Below are 27,288 nucleotides of genomic sequence, written 5' to 3'. Positions count from 1 at the left end.
TTGAATAAACGTTTTGACAGTTTATGACAGGTTGAAAGCTAGAAATTTTATTCGCACAACTCAAATATTGTTAAATTCTCTGATATGACGCTTAACCTCCAAAATTATTCAAACATCAAGATTTACAGCTCAAACATATGTAAATAAAATTCCATTTTTAAACTTAATTATGACAACTAATTTTGATAGTTGACACTTAATCGTCAAAACTGACACATAACAGAAGACAGTTTCAAGATCAAATTTGACATTAATTGTCATTAAGATTCAATAAATAACAATTACTGCTTAAAAGATCAGATTTATAGAACAATTACTAAACAGAATGATTCTAAATCTAAATCTTTTCAGGTTTAAATAAAAAAAATAGCAAAATTATAAATTATATTTGTCACGTTACTTAAGTTTCCATGGAAATGTTATATCAATATACCGTCATTTTATATTTTCCTTTCATTTGATCTTCAACTTATTTCTTACTTTTTACTCTTAAAAAAAGTAAAAGAACCAAAATGGCTGGATTGCCAAAATTGCCTGGATATAGTTTTACAGATCCAACAGTAAGTAAAATCTTAAAATAAAAAAAATTTGAATACATTTTTAATAAAATACAGATTATGCGCTTTCATCTGCCTCATTCTTTTGATATTTGTAATGGTTACAAAATGCCGAGACTCACAGGACCCGGAATAGGGGGGCAACCACTTGATGTTGATTCTGTTGGTTATTTCGATAAAATCGATCCAGTTCGATATGATCCATCGTTAACATATGGAAGGACACGATCAGTACCAGCTCCTCAATTTATTCCACATTTTGCTCAATATGATAAAAAATGTTTAACATTTCCAGCATTTTTTAAACAATCAGTGGTTGAGTCACCAGATGAATATTACCGTGTTAGACAAGTCAATATTATTTATTTTTTGGAAGATGATACAATTACAGTGATGGAACCACGTGTGAATGTAAATATAAAAAAAATAAAATTGAATTAAGCACAATTTGACTTGAAATTCTAGGATAGCGGATTAAATCAAGGAAAATTAGTTCGTCGAGGAAAAATTCAAAAATTTGACGATGGTACTTGTTGGCATTGGAAAGATTTTGATGTTGGGAAGGATATTGCCATATATGGAGTTGTTTATCATACTATTGATTGCGATCTGTTTACTCGCGAATACATGAAAAGTCAAGGTTTGATTATGGGCGAACCGGAAGAAATGCCACCGGATCCTTATATACAAAACAGAATTTTATCGAGTCAACGGCATATGTCAAAAACTCCTGCTGCTGATGATATAATGAGACGATTTTTGGAGTACGATGGAAAAGTGTTAAAGTAGGTAATTTTAAATTACTATTTTGTTATAAATAACATTAGACCTAGAACAAGAAACTTTCGGGTTAAGTCATACGTTTTTGAAAAAATTTTATCGTTTTGGATGCCATGATACTAAATACAAGGTCCATTGAGTATTGGTTAAGATTATCCAACTCGAACAAATTGACGTTGAAAAAACGTGACGTTATTGGAGGAAAAGTATAATATAATATACAGCATGCCTATTATGTATGGAATATAGTACATATCTTGGTAAGTATCAACTTTATAAAAAAACAAGTTACACAAAAGATGTTTAATATTTTGTTTGCCATAATAAGGCATTCAATTGTTTTTATTTCAGAAAACAAATGAGCAACGAATAACACTTGAAATTTTTTAAATGCTAATGTATTCTTTCGTTAGGCTCATGTGATAGAGATTTGTTTTCTCTTTACGATGACGTAAAATTTTAGTACTCTTATATCAGAAAATTATTGAAAAAAATTTAAAAATTGTTTATTAAGAAAATTTAACTAATACTAACATGAATAGATATAATAGATATTCGAGATCGTCAAGTACCTCGAATTCCGAACACTAGATATAGAACTAGAAACATTCGGGTTTAGCCGTCTTTTGAGACGTGTGGCTAAACCTGAATGATTCTAGTTCTAGGTCTAACGTTAGTTTTATTTCAGTAAAAAAAGACCACAATTTAACGCTTAGTAACAATTAAAACTAGAACTAACACTAGACCTAGAACTAGAAAAATGCTATTAGATTCTAGAAACTTTCTAGTTGTAGGTCTAGTGTTAGTTCTAGTTTTAGTGCAATAAAAATATACAACATAGTGATATATAGCAACATCATGTTTAGACTCATTTTAATGTTTTTTTTAATAAAGAATACATCATAAATGAACACCACGAAGTTGCCTATTATATGATAAGTAGCTTCAGATTTAAAATGTCAATTGACATATTTGTAATGTTCATTAAAAATCCTTTAAAATGAGTACAAACACGACATATTTATCTTCAATATTAATGAAGTTATGGTCAACTTCCGGTTAGAAATATCAACGTCAATTTTGACATATTTGTAATTGTTGTGAAAAATCCTTTAAAACGAGCCCAAACATGATACGTTTAATTCCAATATTAGTCGAAATATAAGCAACTTCCGGTTTGAAATGTCAATGTCATTTTGACATATTCTTAATATTTATAAAATGTCTTAAAATTTATCACAGAAACAAAAATACAATAAAAAAAATTAAAAATTAAGGTTGGTATTAATATTTAATAATTAAATTGGTATCTTAGTTGTTGCTAACTTCAGGTTTAACGTTTTTTTATTCAAACTTTTTTGTTTTTTGAGATAAGTGCGTCATGTTTGGACTCATTTTAAAGGTTTTTGTAATAAAGAATACATCATGAAAAAACACCATGAAGTTGTCCATTTGTCTATTACATGATAACTAACTTCAGATTTAAAATATCAACCTTAACTTTGACATATTTGTAACCTTCATTACAAATCCTTTAAAATGAGTACAAACACGACATATTTATCTTCAATATTAACGAAGTTATGGTCATTTTCCGGTTAGAAATGTCAAAGTCAATTTTGACATATTTGTAATTGTCGTGAAAAATCCTTTAAAATGAGCCCAAACATGATACGTTTAATTCCAATATTACTCGAGATATAGGTAAGCAACTTCCGGTTTGAAATGTCAATGTCATTTTGAGATATTCTTAATTTTTATAAAATTTATCACAAAAACAAAAATACAAAAAAAAAACAAGGTTGCTATTAATATTTAATAATTAAATTGGTATAAATTGTTGCTAACTTCAGGTTTAACGGTTTTTTATTCAAACTTTTTTGTTTTTTGAGATAAGTGCATCATCTTTGGACTCATTTTAAAGGTTTTTTTAATGAAGATGACAAATATGTCAAAATTGACGTTGGTTCAAACCGGAAGTGATTGTATTTCTATTAATATTAAAGTTAAATATGTCGAGTTTGGACTTATTTTAAAGGATTTTTTATGAAGTTGACAAATATGTCAAAATTAAAAGTTGAAAGTTTAAACTTTTTGGTTTGAACTTCAATTTTTACAAGCAATTGCAATATTTGGGTCTTAATCACCATGGTAACCGAGTCAAGTTGGATAACCTTAAAATAATAAAATTTTATTCCGATTTTTTTTATCAATTCTAACCTAACTTTTATTAATTTTAAAGCAATTCGAATTCTTTACGATTGTCTCGCATTCATAACAAATTCGTTAATTGTAGTTAATTTAAATCGATTCTAATTAAGAGAAATAAATTAAAAATATTTTTTTTTGATTTAATCCACTTACCTTGTTTATAATACCCTAGATGAACCAATTTTGAGTTTAATACAGCCTTTTAAACCAATTAAATAAGACTTTTTTCTTAAAAAAAAAACTTAAATTCAATTTCTATTTTGACAAGCACCTGCAATATTTGGATCTTAATCACCATGGTAACCGTGTCAAGTTGGATAACCTAACAATAATAAAATTATAACCGTTAATATTTTGCTTTAAATTTTAATACTTTTTAATTTTATTTTATCTTTTTCTTTATATTTTTGTATATTGCTTCTTAAGTGAAATACACTGTATAAATAAAAACATAGAAATGTCAATTCTTCCAATGACGTCACAGCAAGACCTTTGTGGGAGGATACGTTCATATGGAGTTTGATAACCTTATACAGTATGTTTACTCAACGGACCTTGACTAAATACTACCATCAACTATATCTGATGGTATATATCTGTTTTTCTAGTAACCAGAACATCCAGGAAAGGCAACTGTTTTGCAGCTTCCGTTTTCATGGTAAATTTAATCATGGAATGTTCTGAATGAGGTGGTCTAGGAATTCCTGGGGTCGCTTTTTTCAGGAACCATAGCTTCGGTTTCCATGGACTCTTTCTTAACGTTTCCTCTTCAAACATTTCCATGTAAAAATTGACGACCACTGGTGACAGAGGTGATATCTGGGGATCTAACTTCATACTCCTGATTGATTCTACAAAATGTGCAGAATCTCTGACGTATGATTTTGTTTTACTTATAAAAGGAGACAGAATCTTGGCGAGGTGTTTTGCTAGCTGATAGGTAGGAGAATTTATGGTACTGACAATAAGGCGTAGCGGGACATTTGGTTTATGGATCTTAGGTAACCCATATATTCTTGGAGGAACTGGAGCCTGTACGTATAAACTTTTCTGTTGGTCTACCGGAATACTGTCTCTTCGGTTGGGTCCTTTTTTAATTTCTTTTAGGTGGCTGGATCCAATTTGGCGAGTACTGAAGTTTCCTCCTCTGTTAATGGGACGCTTGATCGGTTGATGACGACCGTTTCGATTGGCAAATCTTTGTTCTTCTTGAACCCGAAAGTTTCTAGTTCTAGTGTTAGTTCTAATTTAATAATACAATTTTGTTACATATACATTTTTTTCTTTCTAGGTTTAATGCTCTTTGGGATGATAGAGACTCAGAATATGGTGAAATCAGACGATTAGAGATAAGATATTTTCTTGCTGATGACACAGTTGCTGTCAAAGAAATTAATGAAAAGAATTCAGGAAGAGATCCAGTTCCACAGTTATTAAAAAAAATGAAATTACCAAAGGTAACTATTTTATCACGATAATTATTGATCCCATAAATGAATTGATTAATTAGGTTTGGACTGAGCAACCAGTAACTTACCCATCATGCTATTTAGAACGTTCCGATGCAGAAGTAAACGAATATTACCAACCAAAAGATTTCTATGTAGGTGCCACAATTTTCGTATTAGGACGAAGAGTGTTTCTTTACGATTGCGACAAATTCACGCGAAATTATTATCGCAAAGCGTTATGTTACGAACAAAAACCAGCGATACAAATCCAGAAAAAAGAAAAACCACCAGTGGAAAGACCGATGCCACCACACGATGGTTTAGGCTCATTAGAAGACTCATTGCAAAACACTTTAACGGTTCTGCCAAAAGCGCCTCGTAAAGATGTGTTACGTCAAGTATTAAACGCAAATAAGCGTCTTCGATACGAAATGATGTACGATGTTGTGCATCCAGAAGATGCAATAAGAAGATTCGTTTTAAATTATTCTTTATCCGATGGGACATGTACCATTTTAGAACCACCGATCAGAAATTCTGGCATCGTAGGTGGCAAATATTTAAGTCCTAATTTGTTACAAAAACCTGGGTCGGATCCACTCGATCCAAGTTATTACACCCCAGCCGATTTTTATATTGGCGCTGTTATTGAAATTTTCAAACAAAGATTTATTATAATCGGAGCAGATTTATTCGTTTATCGCTACATGCAAGCAAATCCCGAGAAATTTCCTTGCGAAGTTATCGAAAACATGAGAAATTACATGTACAAAGAAGGTTTACTCAAAGACGATATTGACGATCAAGTTGAAGATAACAAAGAATCCGAAAAGAAGAAGATGAGAGATGCGATCGGTAAAGAAATCAAAGACGATCCAACATTTATGGAAACGTGTATGAAACAAATGGGAGTTGGCTCGACGGATCCGGAGTACGATGCGAAATTAAGACAGAAACAATTAGATGAATACGAAAAATCGTTGCTACATTCTTATCAAGTACCACCGCATGGTATCCAACAAACTGTTAGAACGTGTTCTTTACCAGTTACCATTGGTGATGTTAAAAGTACGGATTGTTCTACGTTGGTTGGAAACTTCCAAATGGCACCAAAACATGTTGACACACCGGAAGAAATCAGTCAAAAGTATTACGCGGACGTTTACAGAAGACAACAAGAAGTTTGCAACGATACAAAACAAATACCATGTCAACCGGCACCGAAAATTGGTGATGAATGGGTTTCGGATCGTCCCAGTGGAGACAAACCTACACCAATTATGGTTAACCCCGTTGAGTTAACTGAAGACGCTTGTAAAGTAAAAATGGTTAGATTCTCGAACGAAGTCGATCGATGCGAGCGGGATAAATTCGATTTGTGCGAATTAAATCTTGAAAAAACAACATGCGATTGCACTGATTATGCTAAATGTTGAGGAAACAATGAACGAGACTTTTTTTTTTGATAAATTTGTTTTAAATAATTTAATTTACTTTTTGTTGTTATCTTTTTATTAATTCTTTTCAACAATAAAAGGATTATTTTATTTTAGTGCTTATTAATAGTAATTAAAAATAAATTATTTAGTACTTCCTTTCCTTGGTCGACTTTTTTTAACTTTTTGTTCTTGCGCAGAGGCCTGTTTTCGTTATAATAAATTTGTAGTATTAAATTGATAATCTTTAGTATTTAAAACTTACCATTTCGGGTTCTTCTGGAATTTGTGCTAAAGATCCTTTTCGAAGTGATCTGGTTGATGTTTCTAGAACTAAAATTTTAACAATAACAGTTTTTTTATCAGATAATCTTAATGTTTCTTACCAGTTTTATCAGGAGTTTTCGATCTTGATCTTGAAGACCTTCTCAAACTTGTGCTTGGTATTGCAACATTTTCTTAAAAACAAAATACAATTAATTGATTAAAAGAATAAGTTGTGGATGATCTTATTGGTAAGTATAATTAAATAAAAGATTAATAAAAGTAATAAACAATGTTAATTGAATGTTTGAGAGCTTGATCAAAAGCGTTATGATGTATGGGGTGGAGACCAGGTGCTGGAGGTGGGTATTGGGGTTGGCTAAGGAGACTCTGGGATATAGAGAAGAAATGAAGGCACATAAGAACATCAGAAGGTTAATTCTCAAATAAAGAAAACCGATTTAAAAACGGAAAAAATGTGCAGGAAAAGCTGTGACAAGAGCAAATATGGAAACTCCTAGAGAGTGTAAAGGAAGATATCGTAGAAATAATAATAATAGAGCCATCAAAGTTTTACATCCAAATGCAATAAGAATCACCCGATTTATAAATGCCATAAAAAGATATGGAATGTTCCCCAGTATTTGGAAGAACTCTATCGTCGTAACCATCCCAAAAGGCCACTTAGCCTGATCTGGGGCTTAGCAAGGATAGCAGAAAAAATATTGAAGCAGGACATAGAAATGCACTGTGAAGAACACGAAATAATATCCCACGTACAATTTGGCTTCAAAAGGCAACTAGCAGCCATACAACAAGCGACGAATGTAGTGGAAGCAGCAAGGGTCAAAAATAAACCAAGACAGGCGGCACTTTTAACTCTACTGGAAATTGAAAAGGCTTGTGATAAGGTCTCGAGAGCCGGCTTAATATTGAAAATGAAAAAAAGTGAATTTCCTGCTTGGATAATCATAGTAACAGCCAGTTGGCTAAATGGAAGGAGATTTCAAGTACGTTTCAAAGGAGCAGTGTTTACTTGGAAAATTGCAATAGAAGGACTACCGCAGGGCTTTCCCCTATCCCCGTATCTCTTTAAGAATGACAAACTCACAAGAATCTTCCAATTCGCGAATGACTCACTGGTGGCATAAATGCGGAAGGTGCCAGAAATAGGGCGGAAAGAGTCGTCAAAGAAATTAAGACCTACGCCAAAAAATGGAAAATCAAAATAAATGAAAGCAAAACTGAAGCTATGCTGTTGGGGAAGAAACGACCAAAGAATAATTTCCTACTTATAGATAATAGAAAAATAACGTTCAGGGAATAAATAAGTAATGTACTTAAGAGTAGTTATTGATAGACAATTAAAGTTCGAGAGGCATGTAAAAAGAAGGAAAGTTATGGCGATAGGAAAATTGAGGAAAATTTACAGACTAACAAAACCAGAAAGTAAACTCAGCGTGCCAAATAGATAAAGTTATCGAGGACAATCTTTACTCCCATGATTTCGTAAGGAGAAGAGGTATGGACAATAGGATTACAAAAAGCAAAGAAGAAATCATTAAAACACTGAAAATAAAAATCAGAAGAGTGCTGGGAACACTGTGATACATAAAAAATAGCGACTTGAGAAGATGTATTGAAGCAGTGGACCTAGTGGAATGGGCAAAAAACAGAAGAAAGAAAATGACCGAAAGTATAGCGTAAATTGGCCGAGAACTAGAAGGGACTGACTTCTAACTTGCAACCTTGTATGTCCAAAATATACAAGAACAAAAAGCAAATTTATCGTAGACTAACCATCTGAAATAACATATAGTAGGAAGGAAAAAAAAGGTACATAAGGTAAGAGTGGTGGCGGGTAAGCGCGCAATGCGTTTTGAGGAAAGCGTGGAAGGAAAGTTGCAGAGAGATTGCGGCAGCAAAAGGTCGTTATGGGCGGCGAGAAAGGAAGGAATACTACAGAAGGGTGGAGTATTCAATGGAAGAACAGGAAAAGAGAGGAGATGGATTGAGATGTGGAAACAACTGGAGAGAAGGTACAGATATGTGGAAATGCAAGATAGAGGGGCTACGAAAGTACCTGAAGACGGATTTAGACTAGGTTTAGATGTGGCAATGACGAAAGGGCCAGTAGATATTGGATAGAGGATGAGGAGAGAGGATGCAGACTATATGGGGAAGGCCGAGAGTCTTTACCATCTGCTGGTGAAGTGCAGTGAGTTCAAAGAAGAGGAGATGTATTGGAGGCAGATACTGGGAAAGAGAGCTGGTTAAAGGGATTAGAATTATACAGGATGTTTCTAAATTGATGCGAAAGATTTTAAGGCGTGATTTTTCAGCAAAATTTATATAACTTTTTATTCAAAACCACTTCCCGCCGAGATAGAGCCCTCTAAAGTTAGGGGAAAAAATTGTTTTTAATTAATAAATCCACTATGGAGGAATTTAGAAGAATGAAATTTGGCAGATAACTGTTGCTAATGAAATGACACCTTTTGACGATTTTTGTAATCCTAAAATGTTATTACAAGACGGTGAAAAAATCAACCCCTACAATACTTTGCATCAGAACTTTTTAATGCGTCCACATTTTTCTATTTAAATAGAGGGATTCAACTTTTTTGTCTCTTGACATTTTCTCCTAAAATTGTTAGATTGATCACAAAAAAATAAAATAATACACAGGTTCAAATGAATTAATTATTAAGAGCTTGGTTATTATTAGTCAAAGAAATGAAGTTATGTCAAATCGATCTCAGCATTATTTTATTTTTATGATCAAACTAACAATTTGTTAGTTGTAAAATGTCAAGAAAGTTGCAGATTTTTTTCTCTTAACTTTAGAGGGTTATAACTTGGAGGAGAAGGGATTTTGAACTTAAATTTCAAAAATTTTAAAATCACCCTTTGAAATCTTTCCCATCATTTTAGAAACACCTGTATATGTTATAAGTATTGATATAAATTATAACCTTCTAGGAAACAATAAATTATTATTATTACTAAATTAACAATATTATTGCTTACCAGGAACTGTAGGTAACACCGACGTAGACGACATAGAATTAGATCGAGTATTTCTTTTCACAGGCATTTTCACCTCAACCTCTATATCACAATCAGATTTCGATCTTTTATTGCGCCTTTGAGGTGCTTTCACCACCTCCTCTTCTCCTTTAGTTTCTTTTTTTAGTTCCTTTTCCGACCCTTTTTTCAATTTCTTCGTTAACGTTTCTTTTTTATCTGGCACATTTTCATTATTCTGTCCCAATTTCGACATACTACTCCTCCTCGTTCTTACAGAAACACTTTGAAGAGGTTCATCAGAAATATTTGCCTCTTCTGGTAATCCCAATCCGGCCAATCTCCTCGATTTACGGACTGGGGTATCTGGATCAACACTAACACTCCTCGATAATCTACGAGATGGTGTTTTTGGCGGTTCTATTTCTTCTTCGTCTTTTGGGATTTCGCGGTCAATACTCATACCTCGTATTGCTCTCATTTCCGGTGTCCAAGATTTTGTTACGTCGTGGAGAATGACGCGGGGATTTTTCTTTGATATATCGATGGAATCTTGAATTTTTTTGAGAGAAACGTCGGTGTTTGATGAAGTTGGTTTTGATTTTTCTTCGCTGACGTTTGTATCTTCTATATTTTGAGCTTCTTCTATTTTTGAAACTTTTGAGGATTTCTTTTTTATTTTTACTGTTTTTTCTTGAATATTTTCCTCAATTTGAATCGGATTTATTTCTTGTTGTATTTCTTGTTTATCTTGAATATTTTTTTCCACATCATCTTGGATTTGTATTGAGTCTTGTTTTATTTCATTGCTCATCTCTGTACTTTCAATTGCATTTTCCACATCTTTCATTTCTTCTTTGATTTGATCATCCTCTACTTTGCAACTTTCTAACTCATCATTCGTATTTTGCGTCAATTCTAAATTTACTTCATTTTCTTCGGTTACTAAAATAGTGAGGAATGGTTCCTAAAACAAATTTAAATAATTTTTGTTCAATTTTACCATAAAAAAACTTACTTGTTCAGATCGAACTTCTTCTTCCATCACCCAATTATCGACTATCCCATCTTCTTCAACTACATCTTCTTGAATTATTGTTACTTGTACTCCTTGATCAACCATTTCTCTTTCGATTTCTCCAACTTCCGTTTCGATTTGTTGAACATTTTCAACTGTTTCTTCTTGGCGTTCATCTCGACTTGATTCATAATCCCATTTAAAACTAGTATTTGACTCAAACGAATCTTCAGAAGAAGATCCAATTGTTGATTTATCTGATGGTGGATTAGAATGGACTGGCTTTCGAGTTGTTTCGTCTGAGTCAATCATGGCCTTATTAAGATCGTCATTATCATCAGTGGACGATGGTTCGGTTAAGCTTTCGTCGGTGGAGCTGTCGGAAATTTCGATCACATTCGTTGATGCAATAAAAGCCTTATTAACCGTTTTATCACTCTCATTCGATACCGATGTTAAGTTTTGACCGGTTATAATTTCAGGAGAGTGTTTTATATGATCTATTTCTGACAATTGCTCATCTACAGCTGAAATTTCGATGGGGACTAGAGTTGAAGTTTCAATTACATTCTTTGAAGCAATAAAACCCTTATCGATGGTTTTATCTTTCTCATTGGAAACGGATGTTAAGTCTTGATCGATTTCAATTTGATGCGATTTACTTGCAATTTCGATGGGAACTTCGTTTATTGATTCATCGTTTATTGTTGGATCAGAAAGTTCAATAATTTCTGAAAATTTCAATAAAAAATTTATTTATAGCTTTATTAAATACATTGCAGATTCAAAATATTTGTGAGTAATTTTATTGAATTTGCATTTTTTAAAATTATGTTGGTAGAAGAATATTTTAGCGGGAAATTTGAATTTAAATACATCAATGACGTTGCTTTGGTAATTTCAAAAACGTATTGCTATACAGTTTAAAATAGACGTTTTAAAAGAATATCTAATTTCAAATTCAGTCAATTTCAACCATTAAGAAGATAATCTTAAATCGCTAACCTAACAGAATGACAACGTTAGTTAATCCATCAATCAAACATGCGCGGTCAACGTTATGCTAAATTGCTAAACTTGATTAAACGTTTATAAAACCTAGATTAGAGTCACTTTAATTATGCGGAACGTAATGTTGATGCGTTAACTGATCAGAAACTAGAAATATTCGATTAACGCCTAGTTAGATCACGATTAACTTTATGATTTTGTCTGTCTATTTCTTAAAAGAACGGTTTAAATCATTAATTAAACTAAAATAAGCTAAAATTAACCAATACAATGATAATGAGGTACATAGCTGAAGATAAAGATCAATAAAGAAAATCAGAGTTTCGTTATATGTTCAACTTTATCAAATGCTGTCTGTCGCAGTAAGTTATTTTTCTTCTTGTAATGTTTATCCATTAATGGATGTTTGCGATTACATTTCCCATTTCTTCTCTATTCCTCACAGTATGGATTATAGCCTTGATGGTGTGCAATCATTGTCAAACATTTCAGAGAGAAGACATCTTTTTCCTGAGAATCATTCTTCGCTTTTTTAACACAATAAGTAAATGATACCAATTCGTTTTTCTTAGCCAATTCAATTTAGTCAACGTTTGAAAAAAAATTTTAAGAATGTCCACTCCTATGTTAATAAAACATTCAATTTTTGGCTTATCACCCAGTACTGCACATAAGACTAAAACCACGCCTATCCCACAATATGATCTTATATCTTCCACTATGCTCATTGTTGTCTGTAATGTGTAAGATTTTTGTGGAGCACTTGAAAGTCAAGAATCATTCAATAAATCGTTAAATCATTTCTAATACGTTACACCAATTGGCAGTGTTAATCTTAAAACTTCGAGTATATTTTATCATTTGGCTCATTCTGCGTGTGTCATGGTAGCCAAAATAGATAGAACTGTAGCAGCTTCAACACTTAATAATTGCTTTTTTTAATTGTGGTACTATTTAGTTCGCATTCTTTATTTAGTAGAATAAGTATTCTTCATTTGTAACTCCTCCAGTCCAAAGGTTTTTCAGTATTCTGCGATATGTCTACATTTCGAATGCTTCCAGTTTATTTATTGCATTTGTTTTTTAGAAGGTACGGAACATTTCACGAACCTCAATTTGAAGTTTTGATTGAAGTCTGAACAGCTAAATACGCTTCCCAATTTTTGAAATGTCTACCTGTTAAGTTTGTTTTATGAGAGTTTTAATTTCGTTGTCTGATGTCCACTTTTTAAACTGCCATGTTTCAAGGTCATCATTAACTATTAGATAGGTATCTTCAAATGCGCCTAGGTTCCTTGTTATTATCATGAACTTGGTCTTTATGTTTATATCGTGCTCATTAATCTGTTATTTTCTCCCGTTACATCGTTGTTGCAACTTGGAAGGTTTCCAAGTCGTCAGCAATCATGTCATTAATGGATGTTGTTAATCCAAACCCCATTAACTTTAATACCAACCTCAGCATCATCAAGTGCTTCGCGAAGTGCTGCTTATCTGATTTTACCAGCACAGTCTGGTCCCAAGGGCGTGGTGGTTCAGTGACAAACTAAATAGCTTACATACAAGTTACCTGGGTTCGAGTCCAGTCACATTTTTTCAGAAGAGTCCACCCCCGTCCCTCGAAGAGAACATCAAGCCATTGGTCCCAGCACCAGTATATCTTTGCTGTCGTTACTACTTTCTAAGAGTGTAGAAAGTATGATGCCAATAAAGGTTGTTTTCGATTAACCTAATGTCCTGGTCTATGTCCAAGTTCTTGAGAAGCTACATGAGTTTGTGATGTTCTGTCACTTGGTCAAATGCTTTTTTATAGTTGAGGAAGCATAAGCAAATGTCTCATTCCCCGCCTGAAGCCACACTGGGAATCAGCCATGCTCCTTTCACATTTTTATATACAGGGTGTATCTGAATGACCGCAACAAACTTCAAGGGGTGATTGTTTAATGAATTTTAAGGGTACTTTGATATATGAACCATGGGCGACTTCGGCACCCCTAAGGAGCTACACTCCTCCAAAAATGGCGGAAAATTTTGGTTTAATTCTTTTTTCTCAAAAACCATAAACGCTAGGAAAATAAAATTTGGGGAATATGTTTGACTCATAATAGGGCATGTTTTGACCCTATTTGTACTTTCAACCTACCCTTCTAAACTACTAAATGTAGCCACCCCCATTCAATTTATGCCTAGATTTTTTTTATGAAGATGATAAATACATTGGAAAAATTTCAGTTAGATAGATAAAACTATTCTAAAACTTTTTTGTCTCTCTGATGTTCTTCGAAAATTTAATAATTTCTGAGAAAAAAAAAATTAAGCAAACACTAACTGTTAAGCTGTAGGGTTGTTAATCGAAAGTTGGAATGAATTTTTAATGAAAAAATCTTAGTAGGCTTTGTAGTCTTTGTCATAAATATTTTTGACGTTTAAATGTCAGTGGTTCTTACTATTATTATTGTTTTATTTAAAATTTGGAAACGTCGAGTGAACGAGCGTAAATGCGATAGAACTTTATTTAACAATTAATTTGAAAAACAATAATAATAGTAAGAAAAAACTGACATTTAAACGTCAAAAATATTTCTGACAAAGATTGCAAAGCCTACTAAGATTTTTTCATTAATAATTCATTCCTACTTTTGATCGACAACCCCGTTGTTTAACGTTGGGCTGTGTTTGCTTTATTATTTTTTTTCTCAAAAATTAGTCGTTTTTGGAAAAATTTTAGAGAGACAAAAAAGTTTTAGGATACTTTCATCTACCTATGTAAAATTTTTCTAATGTATTTATCATCTGCATAAAAAAAATTTTAGCAAAAATGTAAAGGGGGTGGTTACGTTTAGTAGTTTAGAAGGGTAGATTGAAAGTGCAAATAGGGTCAAAACGTGCCCTATTATGAGTTAAACATATTCCCCAAATTTCATTTTCCTAGCGTTTATGGTTTTTGAGAAAAAGAAATTAAACCAAAATTTTCCGCCATTTTTGGAGGGGCGTAGCTCCTTAGGGGAGCCGAAGTCGCCCATGGTTCATATATCAAAGTACCCTTAAAATTCACTAAGGAATCACCCCTTGAAGTTTGTTGCAGTCATTCAGATACACCCTATATACGTTGATTAATTATTTTTGAGGAAGGTTTTTTGAGTATTCATAAGGATGATAAGTCGATATTCTTCACAAGTTGGCCTTGTTTACATTAGGTAGTGGGATAAAGATAGATCTAGCCATTATTGAGGGTAGCAACCAGTATCAATTGTGTTAAATGTTTGATATAATGTAGCAATGCGACTTTATCTATAAGTTTCAAAATTTCTAATGGAATATCATGCGGGCCAAATGATTTGGATTGATTTTTTTATCTCTTCCCTAGATATAGCAGGACCAGCTATACATTCGTTGTTTTCAGACCTCTTTGTGAGCTTATTTCCTAATAGTGTTTCAATGTATTTTTCCCAAACTTTGTTTCTTTTAACTTTTTGTGTAACTTGAAGGATGCTTCACTCTTTAATTCTTTAATTCTCTGATTATTCTTTATATATTCTTGTATCGGGTGTCGTCTTTGTTTTTATAATATATTCGTTTATTCATTAACTGTAGCATCTCATCTGTCATCGAATATTGTTTTTTATCTGTTGTTCTATAACCCATTTTTTTTTGTTATGTTGGCTACAGCATTAGTTATTGAAGTCCAGGAGTTCGTTAAATCCTCTCCATGTTGTCGTAATGTTCTTTATCTGCGTGTTGACCTCAACTAAGTTATTAACAGATATTTATTAGCTATATACACCTTTTTTAGGTTATCATATAGACAGTAGTCATAGTGTTTAAGTCTCTATACCACGTAATTGAATTAATTCCCCAGGTAACCAATAGAGACACAATAACTTTTTAAATATAGTAGGAAAATGAGGTTGACCAACACTATGCTAATGTCAAGATATTTTTTAACTAATCAAAATATGTCATTTAGTCTGAGCTCAGAGCTCCTTTTGAATAAAAATAATCATTATACACACAAGGAAGAACGATTTACCAATAGTGCCCTAACAGTTTTGGATAGCCATAAACAATAAAAATCCATAGCAAGTCACATATAATTTTCAAGCAATATGAAACAACATTTAATCTATATGATTGTAGTTTGAACAGCTGTAAGCATAACACTACCAGAACATATTAATCTTTTAAAAATAATAATATCATAGCAGAATTTGGACAACCACACATTTTACAAACCATGATTCAAATCTAATTTTTCTATTCATAAAGCAATTAATTTATTTTTCACACAATTTTTTTTGACTTGTTATTATATCTTTGAATAGACAACTTTTTCATCTAACCTATTGCAACACTGCCTTAGAAACCTTGAGTACAACACACAAACTTGGTACTCGTATATTAAATAAATTTGTTACAATGAACCTAAATGTAATAACATTTTGAAAAATAATTAAGGTTGAAGATACTTCTTAAGAAAAAGTCAGCCATTTTTCCAGTCAATCCTTTAGAACACACCAATTCTTTATAATTCTTTACATACCTTGTACATTTTGAGTCATTTCCTCTTCAATTTCAACTTCCATTTCAACATCTTGTTCTATTCCTGTATTTACATCAACAGTCTCATCCGCAACAAAAATTTCTTCTTGAATTGGTTTTACTGTTTGAACGTCTTCAATTTTTTGTTCTTCAACTGCATCGGCTTTTTCTTCTTCAATTTCGTTTATTTTCGAACTCTCCTGGTTTGATTCTTTTTGGTCTTGTAGAAGAGATTTTTCAGTGGTAGTGTCATAAGAAAATATTTCGTCATGTTTTGTAGAGTTAAAGATAGAAAATCTTGAAGGTACCATAGTAACTCTTACATTTTCTATCCATTCATAAACACTTTCATCTTTGTTTTCAGATGCATTCATTAATGAATCAATAGGTTCTTCTGTAACAGATTTATCGACAGTATCTGAGGAAATTATTTCATTATATTTGGTGTTATCAAAGGACGAACATCTAGATACGGTGGCAGTCGCTTTAATTTTTTCTATCCATTCTATTATACTATCTGGAGTTTTTGATAAATCTGCACTTTTTTCAATTTCTTCTTGTTTACTTTCTTTCTCCTGTTCCACTGAGATGTCTTCATGAACCATTTGTTGATCTTGCGTTATAGATTGCTCAGTACTATTTAACGAAATTATTTCTTTACTACCAAAAGAAGATGAAATACTTTGTAAACTACTCCTTTTTGATGAGCTAACTGATCGTCTTTTTTGTAACCGTCCTCTTAGGTTGTAATCGCTTTGAGATGAAGAATTTTTGGAAACATTTAATTCTGTAATTGATGGTTCTTCTAATTTATCTAAATGTTATTCCAAAATGTTAAAAAAACAATATTAAAATTAGTTACTTTTAAAATATTTGTGATTTATGTAAAAAATCCGTTAAAATGAGATTTTATGAATATATTTTCTATAATTTATTAGAAAACATCAAAACTAGATGCTTTTCTAGTTTCAATTTTAAAGGATTTTTCATTTTTTGGAATGAAATATTTTTACCTTTTTCAACACCTTGATTGCTTGAACCCGAAAAATCTCCTTCACCCAAAATGCTTGATAAACTCGTTTTTGATTTTGGTGAGTTCAACGAATATCTTACAGACCTCTTCACGGTCGGTGACAAAGTTGAAAGTGCGTTATTTTCCAAAACCATTCTACTCAAAGATTTACGTAATCTTGGTTTAGCGCTTCGTGGACTCTTAACAGGAGATTTAGTTATATTTGATGTACTTTCTTCTTTCGTGGTTTTCTCAAGTTCTTTAGCAGAACTTTCTTCATAAATGGAATTTTCTTTGTGTGTTTTCGGCTTTTCAATAGGTTCTTTAGTTAAAGTTTCATAAATTTTTTCAGGTGTTTTATCTTTAATAATTCAAAAAAACAATTTTAAGCATTAATTTTAAAAGAATATTTTTATTAATTACCTTTATAACTATTACGTCCTTTTATTTGATTTTTAATTGGACTTGAAATTGTTGTCTCCAAATCCATAGTTTTTTCTTCAGGTGGTTGTAGATCATCTTCCAACGACGAATCAGGAGAATAAAAAACATCATCTGAAGATGGATCTTTAATCTCCTTACTTTCATCAATTTTATTGTTATCAACACTTTCATCAATTTTATTTTCATGAGTTTTAGAGTCAGAAAACCTATCTTGTTTCGAAATGGCGGAAATATTCATAAAATCAGAAATTTGTTCTAATGGTTCGATTGAACGAGATTCGTTAGTGCTGCTTTCAAAATGAACTGTTAATCGTGAAGTGGGTTTTCTTGGTGTTAATCCTAAACTCTGTTTATGGAAAAAAGATGTATTAATTAAAAACTAATTAATTAATCTTTCCTTACTAAATTAGAAGCAATAATCTTGGAAGTACTAGGAGATTGACTTTCTTGAGCTGTAGATGAATGAATTAAATTACGAACTTTTAATATACTTTGTGGAGTACAAATTGCTAAATTTTCACTTCCTTCTAAAGACTGCCCAGATAACCTTTTCACTTTCCTTTTTATTAACGGCGTATTTAACTTCGTAGCGCTTATATTCGACAAATTACTATCGTTAAACGAATTTTTTAAAGATACCGAACTTATCGACTGTCTTGGTTGGAGTTTTTGTTTTTTGCATGGAGATTCTATATTTTCTTCATCAACATTTCCATCAACTTTAATGATTTTTGGACAAATTAATGATCTTTTCCTACAAAATATTCCTTTTTAATGATAATTCATAAAAATTATTTTTTTTTACCTAGATGAGGAAATTAAAGTTAAAGGAGTTCTCACAAATGGGCAATTTTCACTACCATGGGTCTCCCCATCTATTGGTTTCTTCCAAGTTTCTCTAGCTTTTACCATACTCATTTGAATCAAATTTGATTTATATTTAGCTTGCTGATCTGTACCATGAATTACCACAGATAATGGTTGTGGTCGTGAAATAACTGCAAAATATGAGTTGAATTATTTTAATTAGTCCAATCTAAATCCAACTAACTTGTTTAAATATAGTAAAATCTCGATATAACGGATTTCGGATATTACAAATAAAATAAATACATTTAAATTTGATGCATATAGATGCTCTAATCCATATTTATAGATAAACTCGGGGTATTCCCCAAGTTGTCTGTATGACATACAGGGCGAGTCAGAAAGAATGGGAAATCCGAATACCAGAGACATTAGACGATTTAACCTAACATCTCTAAGTTAAATTCTTATTTTGAAATTTCTTGATAATTTTAAAATTTTTTGTACTATTAACGTAAAATTTGGTAGTTTTATGTTTCTGGGCATGAGAAATACGAATTTGAAACTTATTTAGTGATTGCTTGTAGAGGGCGCTATATACACATCCGGTATTCGGATTTCCCATTCTTTCTGACTCACCCTGTATAAATCAAGGATGATTACCATATTAATCCGTTATATCAATGTATTACTGTAGTTACCTTTATTTTGAAAAACTTCCTTTTGATTTTGACAAACTTTAAATAAATCAGTTGAAATTTTCGGAAAAAATCCAGCCAATCTTTTAGCAAACGATTCTTTATAAGAAATCATTTTTTGTCCTTGCAAACCAGATGGAACAGCAACTGACTGTTCTTCCCTAGTTGCCGTTTTCATAATATCCGTATACCTAAATCTTTTTACATAATACATAACTTCAAGTTCTTCTTGTTGGGGATGAGAAACATCTTTTAAATATTTCATAATAACCCGCTCTTCCGTTTCCGTCAAAGCATACCGAAGAATTTTCTTCAATTGCTTAACAGAATTACATTCTCTATAAAGATGCGTTAAAATCGTTTCTTGATTTTCACGATTAACGTGTTCCCTTTGAAATTCGATCGCTTCGTGTATCATGTCGTTTTTAACAAACAAACTGATTAATTTAATGATATCGTCGACTTCTTTTAAAGGTGGTTTACGGATTTGATAATAAGTTAAAGCCAAATTGTACTGTTTTTGTATTAAAAGTGCGCTTATTATAACACGATGATGCCATAATTTTATGTCGCTGTTTGAAATTGCGGGATCTAACAACAGATCTAAAGCGGACGTAAAATCTTTATGATCTAAATGCCAAAATGCTTGAGATAAAGCTGTAACGCTAGGATTTACACGGAAAATCGTTGGAAATTTAATTAATTGCGTTATAATAAATGTGTTTCGTGATTTATCCAAAGCCATTGATAAATCGAGGAATGCGTAAATTAAGACTGTATGTTTTAATGAAAAATTTACATTATCAATTAAATATGTTCTTAATAACGATTGCATTGAAGGTGGTGGGTAAAACCCATTTCCCTCGTCTTCTTTCCAACATTCTTGTAATTGCATATCAGAAAATTCAGTTTTTAATAAGATATCAATGAAAAGTAAACTTTCTTTTGAAGAAAATTGTTCGTAATGGGCATTTTGAATTTCCAATCTTCTTGTATTATAATAAGAAATAAAAGTTTCAATTGGATATAAAAAAGTATCTTTACATTCAGGTAATAAACCAGAATTAACCATCCATTGTATAACCTCAAAATGAGTAACAACCATTTGTAAACTGGAGTGTTGTTGATGTATGATATCTTTATGTAAAATGTATTCTTCTAATTGATTCAAAATGAATTCATAAATTGTTACCAAGTTTTTTAATTGATTAATACAAACGTTCATTATTCTTTGATTATTCGCGTCAATAATAGTTTCTGAATAATCAAATAATGGCACAGTTAAAGAATCTGCATTTGCTTTTAATTCACTGGCTCTATTCCATGCCCAATCCAAAAAATATTCCAAAGGATAACCAGATGATTTAAATCGGCCATTTGACCATATTTTTGCACATTTACACAACCAACCAATCATTTGATGTTCAAGGGCTAAACTTAATAAGAATTTTCCTGGAGCATTATTAATAGAAGAATATGAAGAATCAAGAAAAATTGGAGTCAACCCAAATTTTTGCGCTGTTTTACATATTTCTTGTGGTTTCAAAAATATCAACGAATCCGATTCTTCGATACTTTTTAACAACGTTCTTTGTTGGCCACGGTGACAAATGAAATGAGTCACCTTTTCTTCACAACAAGTAATTTCATAACTTAAAGCCGATGTATAATAATGTTCCTCAGGTTTTTGAACCCCCAAAAACTGTTTAACACTCCCCTCATCTATTGTAACATCCAAAACGAAATCACTGTTTCCAATTAAATCAGTGACACACACTACAGATAAATAATTAGCGGAATCGTTGTCTGTATATGCAGGCATTTGAGCTTTATACCACTGATTTAAATCGAACAATCCAATGTATGATTGTACCCCATCAGTTCCATAGATATTCCAAGCCATATAACAAATTGATAATGAGTCTTCTGGATTATCTGGAGATGGTAATTTTGAACCATTTGATTTGTATGTTGTTAGACGCAAAATATTCGTTTCGGGGGAAGTTTTGTTTGATGAATTGAAACCGAGTTCCATTTGATATCGCACCATACAAGACTCGAAATCCTTAAAAAAAATAATTGCATAAAAACTCATACATTAAGATAATCTATATTTATATAATTATCTCCAAATAGGATTTAAACCCATGAAAAGGAAGAAATAGCTTAGTTTGTAATGGAATTGACTGGAGATGTTGTCATCATCTCATTTGTTTGAACTAAACTTTTCTGCATCCACAATGGTGGAAGATTAACTCTTTACACTCGCTTGGGCAAAGTAACAGTTTGAGACAATTTTTTAAAATGATAATTCAATAATTCTTCAGAATGTTTGTTAAATATGCTTTAAATTTGCCTAAATTTCTTTTAGGGATGATATATCAACAACAAAACTACTTTTTGGAAAACTAATAACTCTTAAATGAACTGGTATCATTTGCTATTTTAAACAATTTTATAAACAAGACAAACATGGAGTGGAAAATTTTTATAGCGTATCTGAGGACTTCCACAGAGAAGCTCTGGCCCAAAAATAAATGAGTTCAGATCTGAATATTATGCCAGGAGTAAAGAACAGAGAGACTGAGATTTTTAAGATAATTTTTTATCTTTTTGGTAATAAACATTGAAAAATTAAATTGAATTATCTAAATCAAATCCATGTTCTTTATTAAAATAATAACCTATCACTACAATGCTTTGTGTTAATATACTTTGCTTTTCACTACAGTTTAATCAATTAATTGAAGTTTCTGCCCGTGATAATCCGTGCTGCTGTTCAGATGCGGACGATATCATTGGTGCGATAACGGCCCATGCCTTCATCTTAATAGTGCTTTATGAATATTTAAATATTTGTTGGCAAAAGAGTAAATACTGGTAATGGAAGACTAGGTACTGCTAAGAAACGGCTAGGTATTGCTTGCATATGACTAAATGACCATCCTTACAAAAAACTTAGCATTGCTGGCAAACGACTAGATACTGCAGGAGAAGATTAGATGCCAGATCTACTCGCAGAAGACTAAATAACAAAAATTGCGTGGAGAGGACGAGATACTACTAATTAAAGACTGAATGCTAGCAGAACTGCTGATAGAAGACTACATGTTATTTCTAAGAGACTAAATACTGGTAATAAAAGCCTAGATACTGCTTTCAGAAGACCATTTCCAACTTGCAGGATAGATATTACTTGCAAATAAGTAGATATTCTTGAAGAAGACTAAAGAGACACTAGAGATACTGCTGATGAGGAGTAGATACTATTTACAGAAGACTACTTACTGCTTGAAGAAAACTAGATACTGCTTTCAGAAGTTCACTTCCAGCTTGCAGGATGGATATTACTTGCATAAGACTAGATACTTCTGGCAAAAACTAGATTATGCTGGTGAAGAGTAGATACTATTTACAGTAGACTACTTACTGCTTGAAGAAGACTAAGGGTAAATAATTAGATGATACTGGTGAGAGTAGGCTGGCAGATGGCTATAGATTGCCATTAAAAGGCTAGTAGTTCTCTTCGATTCCACTATACATGCAATAATGGATGTTGACAGCAATTCAGTAAAAAGAAACCGGAAGTGATATTATTTTATAACTCAAGAAAAGGTGAGGTTGATACTGTAGATGCACTGTGTGAAACGTATTCAGTTTCTATTCAGTTCAATGGCCTCTTATCATATTCTTGGGTATGGTAAACATTGGAGCAATATATGCATTAGTGATACATAAAAACAATAATCTAACAAAAAAATTTGTATAGGAGAGATTGCCTGACATCCCTTGCTTTGGAGTTATGTAAATAACATTTTTGTAATTCGCGACGGTAATGAAAGCTCTAACAGTACTCAAACGGGTGCTGTAATGAGACTCCTTACAGCATCCGATGCTGTAATGAGATTTTAGTAAAATTTTATGGAGCCAGTTCAAGTTGGTGACATTGCTTCATTAATTTTTCTAGTTGTCAATGTGACAATTTTTGTCTATGGATGTTTAAATACGTTCTTAGCATCGAATACAAGGTTCACAATGATGAGGACATTGAACACTGAACAATTTCTCTTATTTTGGGAGGTGTACATGAAACATTTTTGTGAGGTGAATAAATTTTGTGTTTTGACAGTTTCTAATTGTCAATTCAAATTTCTATTTTCAAGTGTTACGGTGTTACCAACTGCTACATACCTATTTCCCTACATTGTCAAAATTTATTTTATTTTTGAGAAAAAAAAGGATAAAAACGCGAATTACAAAAAATAGCATAAAAAACACGTTTCATAAGACTTAAAGCACTCATTCATTAAAAAACTTGTGGCTTCGCCACTCGTTTTTCAACTTGAATTCGTGCATTTCAAGCATGTCTTACGAAACTTGTTTTTTAATATACTATTACAATATCGACAAACACTCTCATGGGACGTAAAAATGTGTTTATAATTAACCCATTACCGCTTACTATCCCCATACGAGGACTTCTCTTCAAATAGCGTCTTAACTACTGACAATTGAGAATGTTATTTCAAGATTATGATGGTATCACACTCGAGGTTACAATGGTTTGATGGAAGGACAATAATGTGGTCACAATGGGAACAAATTTTAACTATACAGGGTGTTTCAGGTTTTTGTAGCAGGACTTTAACAGTCGATAATCGCTCTGTAACGTACTCTTTACGGATTAAAATAACAGTAACTTTTCTGAGCGTATTCTTTTTGGCTTTTTGAATAAGAATTCTTATTCTCGGTACTTTTCTAAGCAAAAACGGTACTCTTATCAAAATGCGCTAAAGTTGATCGTATTCAAGATAATCCGCTTTTTATTATTCGATATAGACCGATTTTTTTAGAGGATTGTTAAAGGTAGGTATAATAATGTTTGCATTGGAACAAAGTAGGTAAGTTCACTAATGTTTTAGTTTATTGTATCAAGTGTCAAATTACCAGTAGTTGTTGATCAGTGTTAAATTAATTTTTCTTATTCGTTAACGTGTTAAATTCAATTTTTTTTTGTTTATTAACGTGCTAAATTCATTACTCTTTTTCCTAATCATGTTAAATTGTTTTTTTCTTTTAATTTTTTTGTTTGCTGCATAAAAACTTTATAAAATGCCGTTTATTTTTCTTAACCAAGAGTTAGCGGATATTCATTTTCTTTATGGGTTTGCAAACGGAAAGCAGAAGTAGCCCTAGAGTATAGGAGAAGATATCCAAATAGAAGACAACCGCATCCTTCTGTGTTTGTGAAAGTGCATAGACAAATAATTGACTGAAAAATGTTTACATATGTTTCTAAATTTCTTATTGGTATTTATCGCTAAATATGGAAATAAGCAACTTGTTTCTGCAACCATAAACAATAAGGAACATCCAGAGATTTTGAGATACAAGTTCTATTACCCATAGGTAAGGACACCTGGGATAATGCAACGTCCAAAGATTACATCAAGTAGATGTCAAAGCTATTCATCTGGGAACAATTGCAAAACTAAAACCCGATGTGAAAAATGTAATAAAAGTATATGCAGAGAACATGTTGTTCCTGTTTGTTTAGAATGCCATAAGTACATAGAAAGTGACAGCAGCAACTAAAAACTTCAGTTATATTTATGTATGTTACCCCATACATATTATACAGTGTCCGCCAAAAAGTCAGCAACACCCGTTTTATTTCTGTGGATAAAAAATTTAATCCTCTCACTGGTAGGTTAAAAAAATATGGGGCGTACCATACAAAATGTTCAGCTTTCTTGCCAGTGAATATGTTTCTCCATATTCAATTTCAACAATTTCAATTTTTGACCTTCCTGTATAAGATACTGATACAACAAATGACAATCTATTTGATATCATCTGAAGAGTAATCTTACCTACCTACAGCTTTCTTGAATAAATATTGGCTGAGATATAGGGTTTTATGAGCATGGTGAAATTTACCAAACAAAAACTTAAATCAAAATAACTCGAAAACGAAAAATGCTAGGTACCAGTAACTTTTATCAAAGTCAACATATTTTTTCGCATACGAAAGTTGAGGTCTACTTCCGGAGGACCGGAAGTGATGGTGGCCACTTCCGGTCCTAAATAATAATAAAAAAATACTTTTAAAGCTAAAAGAAAGCTTAATACGCTAAATGTCAAAAACGTTGATGCAATGGAACAAAAATAAAACGGTTGTTGCTGACTTTTTGGCGGACACTGTATATTTCGGTTAATAAACAGTTCTAAAACAATTTATTCATGTATATTTGACCCTAAATGTCCATAGATATCAAATGAATAAAAAAAAACCCAGCGCGCGCGTTCTTAATAATTACATATTCTGATGGGGTATACTTGAGTAGCCATTTTGATCATTGAGTATCAATTTCTAACAGTACTAGCAACCCAACCCAACCCAACAGGTTTGATGTATGCTATAGGCCACATATAAAATTTAAAGAACAATACTGGAAACAAGCATACAATGTTCACCCATAGCAAAGTCTCTCAAATGCAAAGAGTTAAACACAATTTTCAATTAAATAGTGCTTATAAAAATACTAATAATGATACTCTACCTGATATAAAACACCATAACCATCATGAAATTCTTTAATTGTATAATTAACTGAGTATAGAACCGCTAGTGGATAAGTGGTTAATATTTCTTTATAGCAACTATAAATAGCCCAAATGTAACAAACTGGTTTTGGATCATCTGAAGGTTCCTAAAAAAAGTTAAATATTTAATATATACATAACAGCAATTTATTAAAACTAACTTGTATTGCAAAATGAGAGACTGGTATGTTTTTATCATAAGTAGGTGATGTGTAAACACATTTCATTGTTAATAGTTCCCATAATTGCCATGCTCCAAAACTATAACCAACAATTAATGAAGCTAATTGTGGACAATAACATAAAGAGGTTATTGCCATATCTGGCCCACGTCTATGTTTATTAATATAATTTGTGGAACCTAAAAATATTCAATAAAATTTGGATTTTAAAATATTTAAAAAATCTTACTGTTTAAATTAATGGCTAAGTGAACACCACTTCTTAATTTTTGTTTGTGGTATTCTAAATGTGGAAGATCTTTACATGTTAATTCCTCTATTCGGCAAGTATCTACTTCATCTCGATCTTGTTCTATAGCAAAAAATTTTTATTAAAACAAAAAAAAATTTTTTTTTGATTACTTGCCTTCTTCAATAGAATGTCGGCATAAATCAATTAACAAAATTCCTCCTCCAACGCAACCAACACCAATAACACCATCAAATGATCTCAAAGGACCTTGAAGGGGTAACAAATCTTTTCCACCATCAATAACATGCAAACTAGATATCTAAAAAACAAAAATTTTAATTCAAACCTCTTACTTTATTAAATCAATGTTTTTACCTTTTCTTTTAGCTGTAATGCACGTACAACTTTAGAAGTTAATACATCAAAGACACATATAGTCCCTCCTGTGGATAAATATTCTAAACCAACAACAAGCACGGGAGTTTCCCGAGACAATATGGGGATTTCAGCAATGCAAACAACTTTCGTTGTAGAGTCTTTTACAATGGATCCAAAACACCACCCAGCTATAGTTTTACCGCGTCGAACATCAACGACTTGTAACCTCGAACCATTAACGTACCAGGCGTACTTGTTATCCGATAGAATGCCCCCAAATGTGGCATCTAAATATGAAATAAGTTAATTGAAAATTATGAAAGTAAATTAGATATAATTTTACCTGGAGGTACATTTTCTCGTTTCTCGGTTTCCGTTAAGTACGACTGAGCAAATGTTCCTAAAGGAACTGATTTTCTTAACACGCAATTTTCCGACATTTTTAGGTTAGGTTCTTAAGCGTTGGTAATCATCGGAAATGTCGACGAGTAGTTAAAAACTTATTCGCACAAAACAGAATAGATTGTATTAAGATTATTTTTGCTTATTAATAAAATTAATTTTTACTAAAACACATTCAAATTGTCCGTGATAAATTTCGGTTATGAAAAACATAACTGTCACAATTTACACGG

General features: G+C 32.0%; 2 protein-coding genes across 2 annotated transcripts; one reads left to right on the top strand and one right to left on the bottom strand.

The window, feature by feature from the left end:
* Window positions 1-257: 257 nt before the first annotated feature.
* On the top strand, window positions 258-6,547 carry LOC111419518 (EF-hand domain-containing protein 1-like). The gene is made up of 5 exons (XM_023052334.2): window positions 258-560; window positions 615-968; window positions 1,023-1,342; window positions 4,840-5,005; window positions 5,059-6,547. Exons 1-5 carry the CDS (start codon window positions 513-515, stop codon window positions 6,433-6,435), a joined length of 2,265 nt encoding a protein of 754 aa, XP_022908102.2. The 5' UTR covers window positions 258-512; the 3' UTR covers window positions 6,436-6,547.
* On the bottom strand, window positions 6,484-27,288 carry LOC111419517 (AT hook containing transcription factor 1 homolog). The gene is made up of 17 exons (XM_023052333.2): window positions 26,997-27,288; window positions 26,651-26,940; window positions 26,450-26,594; window positions 26,273-26,395; window positions 26,023-26,222; window positions 25,819-25,968; window positions 19,259-21,320; window positions 18,556-18,748; window positions 18,153-18,504; window positions 17,730-18,096; window positions 17,308-17,667; window positions 16,296-17,108; window positions 10,745-11,475; window positions 9,730-10,693; window positions 6,822-6,893; window positions 6,701-6,768; window positions 6,484-6,639 (listed from the first exon to the last, which is right to left on the bottom strand). Exons 1-17 carry the CDS (start codon window positions 27,091-27,093, stop codon window positions 6,580-6,582), a joined length of 7,047 nt encoding a protein of 2,348 aa, XP_022908101.2. The 5' UTR covers window positions 27,094-27,288; the 3' UTR covers window positions 6,484-6,579.

This window comes from Onthophagus taurus, chromosome 6 (assembly GCF_036711975.1).
Source record: "Onthophagus taurus isolate NC chromosome 6, IU_Otau_3.0, whole genome shotgun sequence".
In the NCBI taxonomy this organism is placed as follows: Eukaryota; Metazoa; Arthropoda; class Insecta; order Coleoptera; family Scarabaeidae; genus Onthophagus; species Onthophagus taurus.
The sequence above is the reverse complement of the archived record's forward strand: the minus strand, read 5'-3'. Positions and strand labels throughout refer to the sequence as shown.

Coding starts and splice junctions, on each gene's coding strand:
- LOC111419518 (XM_023052334.2), top strand. CDS start 513: ATGGCTGGATTGCCAAAATTGCCTGGATATAGTTTTACAGATCCAACA. Junction 561..614: donor ATAGTTTTACAGATCCAACA/GTAAGTAAAATC, acceptor AATAAAATACAG/ATTATGCGCTTTCATCTGCC. Junction 5,006..5,058: donor AAAAAATGAAATTACCAAAG/GTAACTATTTTA, acceptor TTGATTAATTAG/GTTTGGACTGAGCAACCAGT.
- LOC111419517 (XM_023052333.2), bottom strand. CDS start 27,093: ATGTCGGAAAATTGCGTGTTAAGAAAATCAGTTCCTTTAGGAACATTT. Junction 26,223..26,272: donor CTTAGCCATTAATTTAAACA/GTAAGATTTTTT, acceptor GAATATTTTTAG/GTTCCACAAATTATATTAAT. Junction 6,640..6,700: donor TTCCAGAAGAACCCGAAATG/GTAAGTTTTAAA, acceptor TAACGAAAACAG/GCCTCTGCGCAAGAACAAAA.